The sequence below is a fragment of the Chelonoidis abingdonii genome, chromosome 4 (assembly GCF_003597395.2).
Source record: "Chelonoidis abingdonii isolate Lonesome George chromosome 4, CheloAbing_2.0, whole genome shotgun sequence".
Lineage (NCBI taxonomy): Eukaryota > Metazoa > Chordata > Testudines > Testudinidae > Chelonoidis > Chelonoidis abingdonii.
Window position 1 is genome coordinate 112841362 of NC_133772.1, and position 11592 is coordinate 112852953.

Below are 11592 nucleotides of genomic sequence, written 5' to 3' on the forward strand. Positions count from 1 at the left end.
GGTGGGGCTGCGCATTCTGGTGGATCAAAACAAGTTCAATGTAACATGGTTTCACCTATAACGCGGTAAGATTTTTTTGGCTCCCAAGGACAGCGTTATATCGAGGTAGAGGTGTAGTTGGATCCCCATGTTATATCTTTGTAACTAGGTTGTCTGGTTCTCTCTGTGCACTGGACATCCCAAAAAGCATTGCCCCTTATGCTGCTCTGCATGCATATCTTTTGGCCACTCTCTCCCCAGCTGAGGCCAGGAGGAAGGGCTAGCTGCCCAGGTTTTCCCAGCACTCACTGATATGAATACAGATGGGCTGTGTAGTATGTGTGAGCACAATGGTAGAAAAGCTGCTACATGGACACAAACTGAATTGTGTGATTTGTAACCAGTGAAGGTGTCTGTAATGCTGATCAGTTACCAAACCACAGGAGTAGTTGTGGTGCGTATGGATGTTAGTCTGACATTTCCTGTACTATCCCTCGAGTAATAGCTTAAACATCACAATTTGACATCATGGCAGCTGTTCTGGCATTGCCAATCCTGGATTTGCCTGCAGGGTTTGGATAGGAGGGAAAGGGAAAGACTCCTGTTCATATGCAGGCCTCAGGCTGTTTCTAGTTAGTTTCACACCCTGCTCGCCATATATGAGGGGCCTGGTTTGTGGATAAGGCACATTGGGTATCAAGGCTTCTTTCAGTTCTGTTCCCGGCTCTGCATTTGTCTCACTGTGTGACACTGGCCAAGTCACTCCCCTACTCTGTCCTTTTGATTTTCCCCACCTGACCTGTCTCCCGGGGGGGTTGGGATATATAATTAATTAATACCTGTAAAGTGCTTTGATGGTCTGGAATAAAGGTGCTCTAGAAGTACAGAGTATTACTTATTTTTAATAGCTCCATGTTACTGAGTTTCCTGCCCTGCAGGGAAGTTTGCCATAAGTGTAAGCCACTGATTTTCATTGACGTGAATGTTTTTATTTGTATTACTTTTTGTTCCTTGTGACCCTTTTATTTTAAACTAAACTTAAATGTAGGGCCTAAAGCTAAGTAGAAAGAGTCCCTTTAATAAAAGCTTTGTTGGCTTGATCAGAGATTATTGCAGAGTCTTCATACTGTTTCTGGCTTGGTTTTCAGACAGCTGTTATCACCTATGACTACCTCACTTCTCTCCGGAGTGTCCCGTATGGATCACACGAGTATGCCTACCTCAAATCACAGGTAACGTGACCACAGCACAGGGCTCTGTCCCCCAGAGGCTTGGCAAGCAAAGAGAGCTCTACCAACGGCAATGCAATCCACCGAGCTACTGCCTTAGTCAGTCAGCCAGTGGGATGAAAGCAGGTTTGATTCCCACTACAGGCTCCTTGCTGCTTAGTCTGAAGTGGAGCGCTACTGATGTAGTGCACTGCGCTGCTGGGGGAGTGGGTAGGCAGTGTGTTGCTTAGCAACAGCAAGAGAGTCTTGTCTCTGTCCTGCTTGGCCAGTTAGTTGGTGGGGGCTGTAACATAAGGTTTGAGTGAATTGAAATGGGGCAGATATGGTGGACGAGTGGTGAATCCTCTGGGATCAGTCAGGGCTGCAGAGCATCCCTGAAGAAATTGAGAAGTAATTGGGCAATCTAAAGGACTCTTCGCTGCCAGGCTTTCTGTCACTGTGTTCTGAGGTAACTAATTAATATGAATAAAAATAGCATCTGTAGTGACAGGAACGAAGATTATAAATGACAACATCTCTGCCAAGGCCTTTCAAACTTGCCCTGCAGATCTCTTGTTTTTCAGACCTGGGCCCTTTCCACCTGCACTGCCAGGGCGCTTCAATCCTGACCCACAGATCCTTGTGTTTCAGTGCTGTCCCTGCCCTGCAGCCCCTCTGCTGGTACTAGTCCTGGGGCCTCTTCAGAATAGAGAATATGGATTGTGCTGATCTATGCCAAATTAGGCAGTAATTTTGCAATAGGATTACCAAGCCTGTTTATTTTTTCACCTAACGCATCTAGGAGTTAGACTCCGGTGTCCTGAGGTGAAGAACTAGTAGATTGGGCCACCCACCCCCCTACTGCCACCACCAGTGCACCACACAACCCTTCTTAGTATTTAGTAACATATACTTGGCTTTAACTAATTCAAAGTGCTGAGATGTGTCTTGCAGAGCAGCCTGCCTGGGGTTGCTCTCACCTTCCCCTTCGACTAAAGAAATAGCGTTTGTTGTAACTTTTCTAATCACAGGTGGGTGTCACTGAAGAAACTTGTGGTAGATGCCAGACTGACAAACTTGGGAGTTTGGAGCTTTCTCTCTCCGTCTGCCTGTATCTCTGCCATCTGCATAACTCTCCAGTAGCCCTGAGGACTATGGCTTTCACTCTTGGATACTGGGTCCAATCCAGCACTAGTTGATAGTGAGTGAAAATCACAACCTTCTGACAGCTGTCCATTAGTCTAAGTGAATAGAGGTGGTGGGTTCTCAGTCCAGTTTCTAGTGGACAGGCGTGCACAGCACACGACCTGCCATCATAATCAACTGACCCCCAAATTGGCAACTTTAGAGTAGTGGCCAAGGACTGAGTGGGAGACTGAACTCCCCTGGAGTTGATCAGGCCTGTGAGCAGTGTGGTGGGAGGAAGCTTGCTCTGCCGCTGCCTAATTTGTAGCTGTTGGCTCAGAAGCCTTCAGATTCCAGGCTTGTTGATCTGGCACCTTCCCCAGCATTAGAAGTGTTTTAAAAAGATTGTACTTTTGAAACCTGGGTCTGCAGAAGGGCTGAGTTGTAGCTGCTGTGAGAGAAGCTGAGGTGGTGGAGTCGCTGGTGCTGCAGACTGCTTGTAGTTTGACAGCTGTTTCCAGCAGCCCTTGCAAAACTCCGACCTTTTGCCGTGTTTCTCCATGGCCTCATTAACCTCTGTCAAGCTGCTTCTGATGGTTTGCCGATTTGTGCTCTGGACATCAGAAAAGGACCCCTGTTCATTGGAGCTGTGCTGTGCTCTCCCCACTTGGCAGCCAAGACTAGCTGAGTCAGCACTTGTGCCTTGGCAGGGCGAGTCAGTGCGATGCAAGAGGACTTAGCACCATGGCCTGCATTTTCTTCAAGTCTTAGGCTTCTGACAGAGGAAAGGCAGGGATATGGAGGCTGTGAAGCAAATTCAGGCACAGCATGAGCAGGTGAAACTCTTTCAGTGAGTGTAGTGTCCTGGCTTGTCTTGCTGTTGGGGGAATATTGTGGAGAGGAGTGTTTTAGCTGACAATAACTAGGAATGTGGCCTTCTAGCAACGCTCTTGGGATGGCTGAGCTAGCAAAGTGTCAGATATGCAGAAGACAATGACCCTGCAGTGGGACTGGGGAATTGCATACAGAGCCCTTTGTTTTTAGGGCACTAGTCTCAGTCCAGCCCCAGGTGGGTAGTAACTGAAAACCTTTACTACCTGACAGCTATTCAGTGGTCTCTGTGGACTGTGTTTGTTGGGTCTCTGACTGGTGCTTCATAGATGAGTCATCAGAAAATTCACCATCAGACCTGGCACTAATTGGCCCCTTGTTGACCATCAGCAGTGGCCAAGAGAGACTGCATTGCCCTCTCAGTCTGAGGGTGAGTCCCTCCAGGTCAGGGGCATGGTGCGCTGGCAGGTGGCAGTATGTGTTTGAGGGACACCAGCCCCAGGGGTTGCCCATGCTACACCTGTTCCGTGGATAAACAGAGGCATCAGTCTTCAGGGCTCTCAATCTAGCACCAACATCTCCTATTTTGTCAGCCTCCCAGCCCCCACCTTTTACTCCAGCAGTGATGCCAGCCTCAACCCCTTGTTTCTGTGCTGCTCCCATGACTATTTTTGTGTTTCATCATCCAGGCCTGGACTGATCCACCTTCTGCCTCCCATTCCTCATCAAGGCCCACATCAGCTAACGAAGCTACAAGAAACTAGCCAGATGACAGTGGCCCAATAGAGAGTGACTTGGGGATAGCTGGCATTTATTTTAAAATATTGTGTATATATTCTGACTGGCTGTTTCCTCCCATGTCTTCTGCCCTTTGTATGCTGCTCATTCGCTTAGCCTGCCAGCTCCGTGGGGCAGGGACTGTGTCTGTTTGCGAGTGTAGACCGTATGCAGCACATTGTGGGTGCTACTGGAATATAAAGAACACATGCTCACTGTGTAATAATAATTTCTATTAAGCAGCTAAACAGGAGACCCTGAATAACCCACTGTTTCAGTTGAGAGACAGGAAACCTCAGTGGCAGCACCAGTTCCTGAGCCTGTTGGGGCCAAACAGGGACATAGTCATTAGGAAACAATTAAATACAAAGCCAATTAAGAAAGAAACAGGTTCCCTGGGGACTCATAGCCAGGTTCTCACTTAGCTCCAAGGAAACCTCTTCAATATCACTCTCTTTTTCTGTCCCTCATGGGGCACTTTTGATGCTAATGTTCTCAGCTAGGCAGTTCTCAGCACCTCTTCATGATCAGCAAATTGAGGGAATATTTACAACTTCCTATGAGACAACAGTATGAGCTGGGATGTAGCCATGTCTCTCTGAGATCTGTTAATCTCAGCTTGATGCTTTCACTTCTCTTGGCCTCTCCCTCACTCCAGCCAAGAAGTGTGGGGAGCTACTGCTCTGCTAGTACCCCATGCCCTTTCCCAACAACCAAGTGAGATAAGAGCCCTGTCCTTGCCACTCCTTCTGCTGATACTTATAGCTGTCAGTATCAGGAGTGAAACTGGCATGAGCCATGTAAGTTTCACACCTGCCAGAACAACCTTTCCAAACAATGTTGATGGCTTGGCAAGCAGGGTAACCCTAATCTTCAATCTGCAGGGAGGAATCTCATGGCACTCCTAGCACTTCCCTTCAGTTGCTGATAATGCCAGTAAGTGCTGATCCAGTGATGTTGTGATCATCTCTGGCCATATTTAGCTCTGGAGACACTGGATACTTAGTAGGATGTATATGTGTGTCCAGGGTCAGGAGCACCCCAGGAGATCAGTACTTTCACAGGTTTATGATATGGTTCTAATCATTCCTGCTAGTTTGCTTAACTTGTTGTTGGTGGGACACAAGCTAAAGTGGGCATTGCCGCCTGCTCATCCCCTCATGTGTAATTCAGATCACAGGGGAGATGAGGGATGTCAGCTCAGCCACCTTTGTCAGGTTGGAGATTTCTTACTTGATGTCTTCCTTTCTTCTCTGGATTGTGACATTTCTTCAGGTTCCCTCTCCTTCTGGGAAAACACAGCCTCTCTGTAATGTCTCTGTTTCTCTAATCTCTCTTTTACCTACCCTGGAGCATTTTGAACATGCTCATCACAATAGCATCTGGGTGCCATTGTTGACACTTCATAAATGGATGTTGTTGTCTTTCTGCAGGTCCCACCTTCAGATCCGAAGGTGTCACAAAGCACAAAGTTTGTTTCAGGGCTGGCATCAAAGTGTGGTGGTAGTAGCAATTAGGTGTGTGCCATCTTTCCCATTGCTACAGAAATGCTGCATGCTCAATGTGACACCCTGGCACCTCCTTATTCACCACTGTCATGTAATTATGATATGTTTTGTACAAAGTGTGCCTTGGGGAGGTATCATTCTAAAAGTCTTGATCTGCTGGACATTAATATCTTGTTGGCGTGTATGTACTATTATTGTATGTGAAGTTATAAACTTTTGACTATGTATGTGTTACTGGAACCTGTTGTGAGGTTGAAAACACCCACAAGCAGTCTTTCAGGTACAACAGTAAAAAGGCCAAACAATGTTAATGGCTTACTAAGGAAATGCACACAAGCACAAGGATTACCCGAGAAACTGTGTACAATAGAAACCTCTCAGAGATAGCACTGCACAATGGGAACTGTTTGAGCCAGGTCACAACAAAAGAGCTTTCCAGCAAGTGGAAAGAAGATATAAAGGGGGGAAATGACATCATGATGGTACCTCACTCTCCCTACAACTACACACCTGGAAACAACCGAGGAACAAAGACTGAACTGGGGGAAGTGATGGTCCCAGGCTAAAGGGATTTGTAGCCTACGTATGAAAACCTGGGAGACCCCAGCTGCAAGGCAAGGGCAGCTTGTGTCTTAAGAATCTGCCACCTTCTTATCACTCAGAGTGAGAATTTGCTAATTCATATCTTACCTATCTCATATGTTAAGATCAGTTTGGGTTTTTTGTTTATTTTCTATAGGTAATCTGCTTTGATCTGTTTGCGATCACTTTAATAACTTAAAATCTATCTTTTTGTAGTTAATAAACTTATTTTATGTTTTAATCCAAGCCAGTGCGCGTTTGACTAAGGTGTTTGGGGAAAATCTCAGCTTGGTTATCACAAGTATGCATGTCCTCTTCACATTGAGGGGGAGGCAGACTGGGTATTAAACCCATATACTGGCCAGATTTGGCCAGGGCAGGATGGTACTTCTCTGGGGTCCCAGGCTGGGAGGCTGGTGGTTAAAGAGCCTGCATGTAACCGCAGTTGAGTGTGTCCCTACCTGTGTGAATGCTGGTGAAAGTGCAAGCTTGGAGGGCTTTGCAGCTTGTCACAGCAGCACAGTGTGAAAGGGAGCCCAGGCTGGTGGGTCAGAGGGCTCAGTGGTACCCCAGTTCCAAGTGGCACCCCAGCGGGAACCCATCACAGTTGACAGGCTTGAATAGAACAAAAATCCCATGATGCATCAGTTTAGTGTAACATGTAGATGCTGAAGACATGGATGTCATCATATGTTAATAAGGAGGCAGTGGGAGATGAGGAGGGAAGGAATCTGCACTTAGAAAGTCTGTGGACATATTTAGAGTCTGTCCATGAATTAACTTTGTTGGCTTTAGAATTGCTTTGTCAGGGAAAAATTGTGCGAAGAGGTTAATTACCTCTGAGAGCAGAATTGGGATGATCTCCTCAGTCAAGCTGCTGGTTATTGGACCTGGGCAGTTAGTTGGAAGCTTCCACCTTCTGCCGTCGCTATATGAAATACAGAGCTCTTGCTCTTGGGAGGCTATTTCTGGAAGCTGTAGTGTTTGTCTCTTGAATGAGGGTGGTATTTATGAAGAGGACATTGGCATGTGGTGTAGTGGCCAGATTTCTGGAGCCTCCTGTCTCTGGAAGGAAGAAGGAAGTGTGTGTAAAGATGGCTTAAGACTTGCAGATGGTTCAGGCTGGAGAAGGAGCCCATGTCTATGATAATTTCTCGAGATTCTATGTACAACAGTTTGAAGTTTAAGGACTGAAGCTTTGCCTGCACCTGCTAAGGGATGCTGCAAGGAGCTCTCCCTGGTGCTGCTTCAGAACAGCTCTGTTAGGGAATACATGATTCACCATCCCTTTGCAGCTTCATAAGCATAAGGTCCTCCCACAGATATCCCCTGACGGTGTGTCTCCTCTATGAACTGAAGGTACCCTCTCTATGGTGTGAGATGAGCTGAGTCTCTGTGACCCATGTCAGCTGATGAGAAGCGAGTTGGTGTGGTCATATGAGACCATTACAAAAAGAACCCTGTTTGTAGTGAACTGATCTGCGAACCTCAAATTAATTTCCCATGAGACCAAACTGCCCTTAGATGGTGAACTGCTTGTAACCAGTGACAGGGCAAAAAGCATCGTGTCCCATCCCCAGTATCCTAAGCCAGCCAGTTGCCATATTATATGCTCCCCATTATGTCTGTTCTTCATCATCAGTGAGTGCTGTCGCATGGCCAGCTCCTATGTAGATCAGCCAGCTGGTGGTTTGGGGACTTTGTGTGGGTGTGAGTGCTACAGTCTAGTGAACCACCTGCCAACGTGGGAAACATTAGAACTTTACACTGAAAATGTAACAGATGCTAAAATAAATCCTATAATAAGATACTCCTCCCCCGCTGTCAGTCCCATCAATGGACTTGCCCATTATGTGATTGTTACCTTAGTCTTGAACTCTAAAGCGCTAGAGATATCAAGCCAATCAGGTTGTGGGTTTAGCTGAACATTCTTATGCACTTCAAGGTGTTTGTTCAGAGAAAAAGTCTGTTCCATTGTCACTGCCTGGGAGAAGAGGAGGAAGGTGAGAGGCAGTAAATGGCACCTCATTTAGTCTGAGCTTGATTTTCTGGTCCTGCACCTTCATGTCTGAAATAGTCACTGCACATCTATTCCAGCAGTAGGAACGTAGGAGCAGGTTGTGAACATGTCACTCACACACTGGATCATTCAGCTAGCTGAAACTGTCTGATTTGTTGATTATCTGCAGGCTTCTTTGTGATTTGTGTCTCTCTCTTTCTCTATACGAGGGGTTGGCAACCTTCCAGAAGAGGTGTGCCGAGTCTTCATTTATTCACTGTAATTTAAGGTTTCGTGTGCCAGTAATGCATGTTAATGTTTTTAGAAGGTCTCTTTCTATAAGTCTATATTATATAACTAAACTATTGGTGTATGTAAAGTAAATAAGGTTTTTAAAATGTTTAAGAAGCTTCATTTAAAATTAAATTAAAATGCAGACCCCCCCAGACCGGTGGCCAGGACCTGGGCAGTGTTAGTGCCACTGAAAATCAGCTCGTGTGCTGCCTTTGGCACACGTGCCATAGGTTGCCTACCCGTGTCCTATACCCTCATGGTAACAGAAAGGCTGTGTCTCACATGTGTTCTTGCTTCTTGCCTCCAGGTGGGGCTGTTCCCTCACAGTTGGATCACAGACTGTTGGTAGCTTTGTTTCCTTGCAGCTTCTTAAAGGTAAATAATAGCCAGGGGAAATTTGAGGAACATCTAGCCAAATGTAGGAATGGAAGCACTAAGACATTCTTAAAGCACAAACTACAGAAAGCCTGTAGGTGAGTCCATGAACCTTTTGTAACTCCTGCATATAAAGGGAGCAATCAGTGAAGAAAGAGATGTTTATTATTATTGTTGTTTTTGTATTTTGATAGCACCTAGAGACCCCATCTGAGATAAGGATCCCATTGTACTAGGTGATGTACACACATTGAGAGATGATTCCTGCCCTGAAAAAAGACCACGGTTGAGATTTGTTTCTTTACCTTGGTTTTCACCCCAGAGGAGGAGGGTGCAAATACATATTCTGGTTTATTCAAGGAGTGACTGTCAAAGATACGGGCAACAAAAACAAGACAGATGATGGAACTACCTGAGAAATTAAATTGCAGTCAGTGACTAAGGGCCTGTTCCACTGACATCTGTGGGCTTTGGATCAGGCCCCAGGAACAGATGGCATCTCTCTGAAGGAACTGAGGAGCCAAATGGCTGAACTCCTGGAGCTTGTGTGGCTTATTTGAAAGCAGCTATTAAAACAAAAGACCCAGAGGGTAACCAGTGGTATATCCATCAGTGGGTGTATTCGGCCTTTGCAGCTACCTTCTAGGGCCTCCACTGTCCTATGACACCCTTCTCCATGAAGCAACAAGCTCTGAGGAAAAAAGCAGCAAACATGGGTCCTCCAAGCGCACCTAGAGTGGACTTTTCAGAGCAGCCATTTTGGAAACCAGAGACCTGGTCCTCCAAGGGCTAGAGGCGTTAGCAACAGTCAATCATGGTCCTGCTGGCTCAGGTAAAAAGATCTGCCTGGCTTTAGCAGGTCAGTTCCTGCCTGGGAGCTGAAGAGTGAAAATGGGTGGTGCTCTCAGGCCAAAGGAGCCTGGCAGGTAGCCAGAGTTTATGGCTAGCTGAACTTACACTGAGATTGAAAAGGGAGACGAGCCTGAGGATGTTAGTCTGTGGAGGGGCTAGAGACAAAAGGGCCCATCAGGAAGAGGCCCAGTGAGTTAGCAGCAAAGGATTGAGGTGAGCAGCATGTGGCTGCTGTTTATAGGGTCCCTAGGTTGGAATCTGGAGTAGTGAGTGGGTCTAGGTTCCCCCCCCACCACAGGAAAAGTGGCATAAACTGGAAAAGTGAGCAGGCCTTATTTGGGAGCCCAAACAAAGGGCTGAATTTAAAGGGCCCAGAGCTGAGGCTGAAGACCCTAGCAAGGGCAAAGGGACTGTTTGTTTATTGGACTCTTTAGAACCCTGGAAGGGGTTCACTTTGACCTCTGTGACTTGGCCTGAGGGCCAAGCTACTGAAGCCCACCAAGGTCTCCTGGCAACCTGCAGGAGCACTTGGGGGGAGAAAAGGACTGTGGTACTGCATGCCATTGCTCAGAAGGTGAGGGCCATTTACACCATCTTAGAACTAGAAACCAACGTTGGCTTGAGAATTGTAAACCCAAGAGTTTTATTTCAGGCTGGGAACAATAGCTAAGAGAATCGTAAAGATTGCTGGGGCAAATCAGTGCTGGTAAGGGTAAGTCATGCTTCTCACACCTGTTTTCTTTTTTTATCTTGAGTTCATAAAAATGTACCTGTCCTGAACTCAGTATATGCTCCAAAAGCTACCAATGTCAGCTTGGAATAATAACTCCCCACTAAAATCTACAGATTCCACTTCCAACACCCCTCCACCCAAAGAAAAGCTTGAGAAGACATAGGTCTTGGAACATTCCCTGATGGTTAGCAAAGTTGAGATTTGTCAGAGTGATAGAGGAAACAACTTTCAGATTCAAGGGTCCTGAACTGAGAGCACCCACCTGCTCCTGTCATTGAAATCTAGAGACTGTTGCCTTGAATATTTCAGCTGACCTGAAGCACAAAGAGAAAGGTGGGTCTCTTAGCTGTGCAGGACCCAAACCTTAAAAGACTCCATTGGCTACATCCAGAACTTTGAGTTGCAAAGCAAAAGCCAGTCTCGTCAGCTGAGGATGAAGGAAAGCCTCAGGATGTCCTGAAGCAGCAGAGGATGCAAAAAATCTCCTGTGGTTGTGTGACTTATTAACAAGGGTGGGTAAGCCTTCTCAGGCATCCCTTCTGCCTACCCACAGCATCTCCTCCAGCAGTGAGCGTCTTTGAAAGAGTTAAAGGGGAACCAACGGCCCTAATTCCTTTAGATTTTCCAAAGGCTTTTGATAAATGTGCCACTGCTCAATATATTTATTAGCCATCTGGAAAAGGAGGCAAAGTGACAAAATGATTTACCTTAGTCAAGACTAGGGAGGCCTGTGAAGACTTAAAGACAATGAGGGAATTGATCAGCCTGATGCCAGATTAAAATAATTGTAGATAAGGAACAGGTTGTGCACATTGGAAAGGTCCAGTTAAGCTGTTTATGCACAGATTGGACTCCCAGGAAGAAGCACTGACTACCTAAATGCCACTAAGAAGGTGGGAGTGGCCAGGAAAACAGGGAGGAGATGTACATTATGCTGGATGTCAGAGGCTTTTGATAATGATTATCATCAAATGCACATAGTCTACTGAGGGCTGTGGTACCAGCCTGAGTGACTATGGTTGATGGTGACGTGGCAGGAACCATGTAGTGAAGTTTCCAGATCTGGTTCAATCCTGCAAATCCAAGAATCTCTAGGACAGCCCTTGAGTGATGCCAGGTAAGGCCAGAGTATGTACCCCTTTGTGTGACCATAGAGAGTTTGAGAGCATGATGTGCTGAGGTGTTTTTGTCCATCCTAGGGACGAGGCCTACAAACATGTAGTGCTACCTTTGAATATAATGTGTGATTCATAGATTCTAGGACTGGAAGGGACCTCGAGAGGTTATTGAGTCTAGTCCCCTACCCTCGTGGCAGGACCAAATACTGTC

The 11592-nt window shown here is 46.3% G+C and overlaps 1 protein-coding gene across 3 annotated transcripts in view; it reads left to right on the forward strand.

Annotated features, from left to right (window-relative positions):
* Positions 1–11592, forward strand: part of ADCK1 (aarF domain containing kinase 1) — a 137159-nt gene that overhangs the window by 19876 nt on the left and 105691 nt on the right. For all 3 annotated transcript variants that reach the window (XM_032801914.2, XM_032801912.2, XM_075065586.1), the window contains one exon: positions 1128–1211. In XM_032801914.2, the coding sequence (XP_032657805.1) occupies positions 1128–1211 (84 nt within the window). The remainder of the gene's footprint in view (positions 1–1127; positions 1212–11592) is intronic.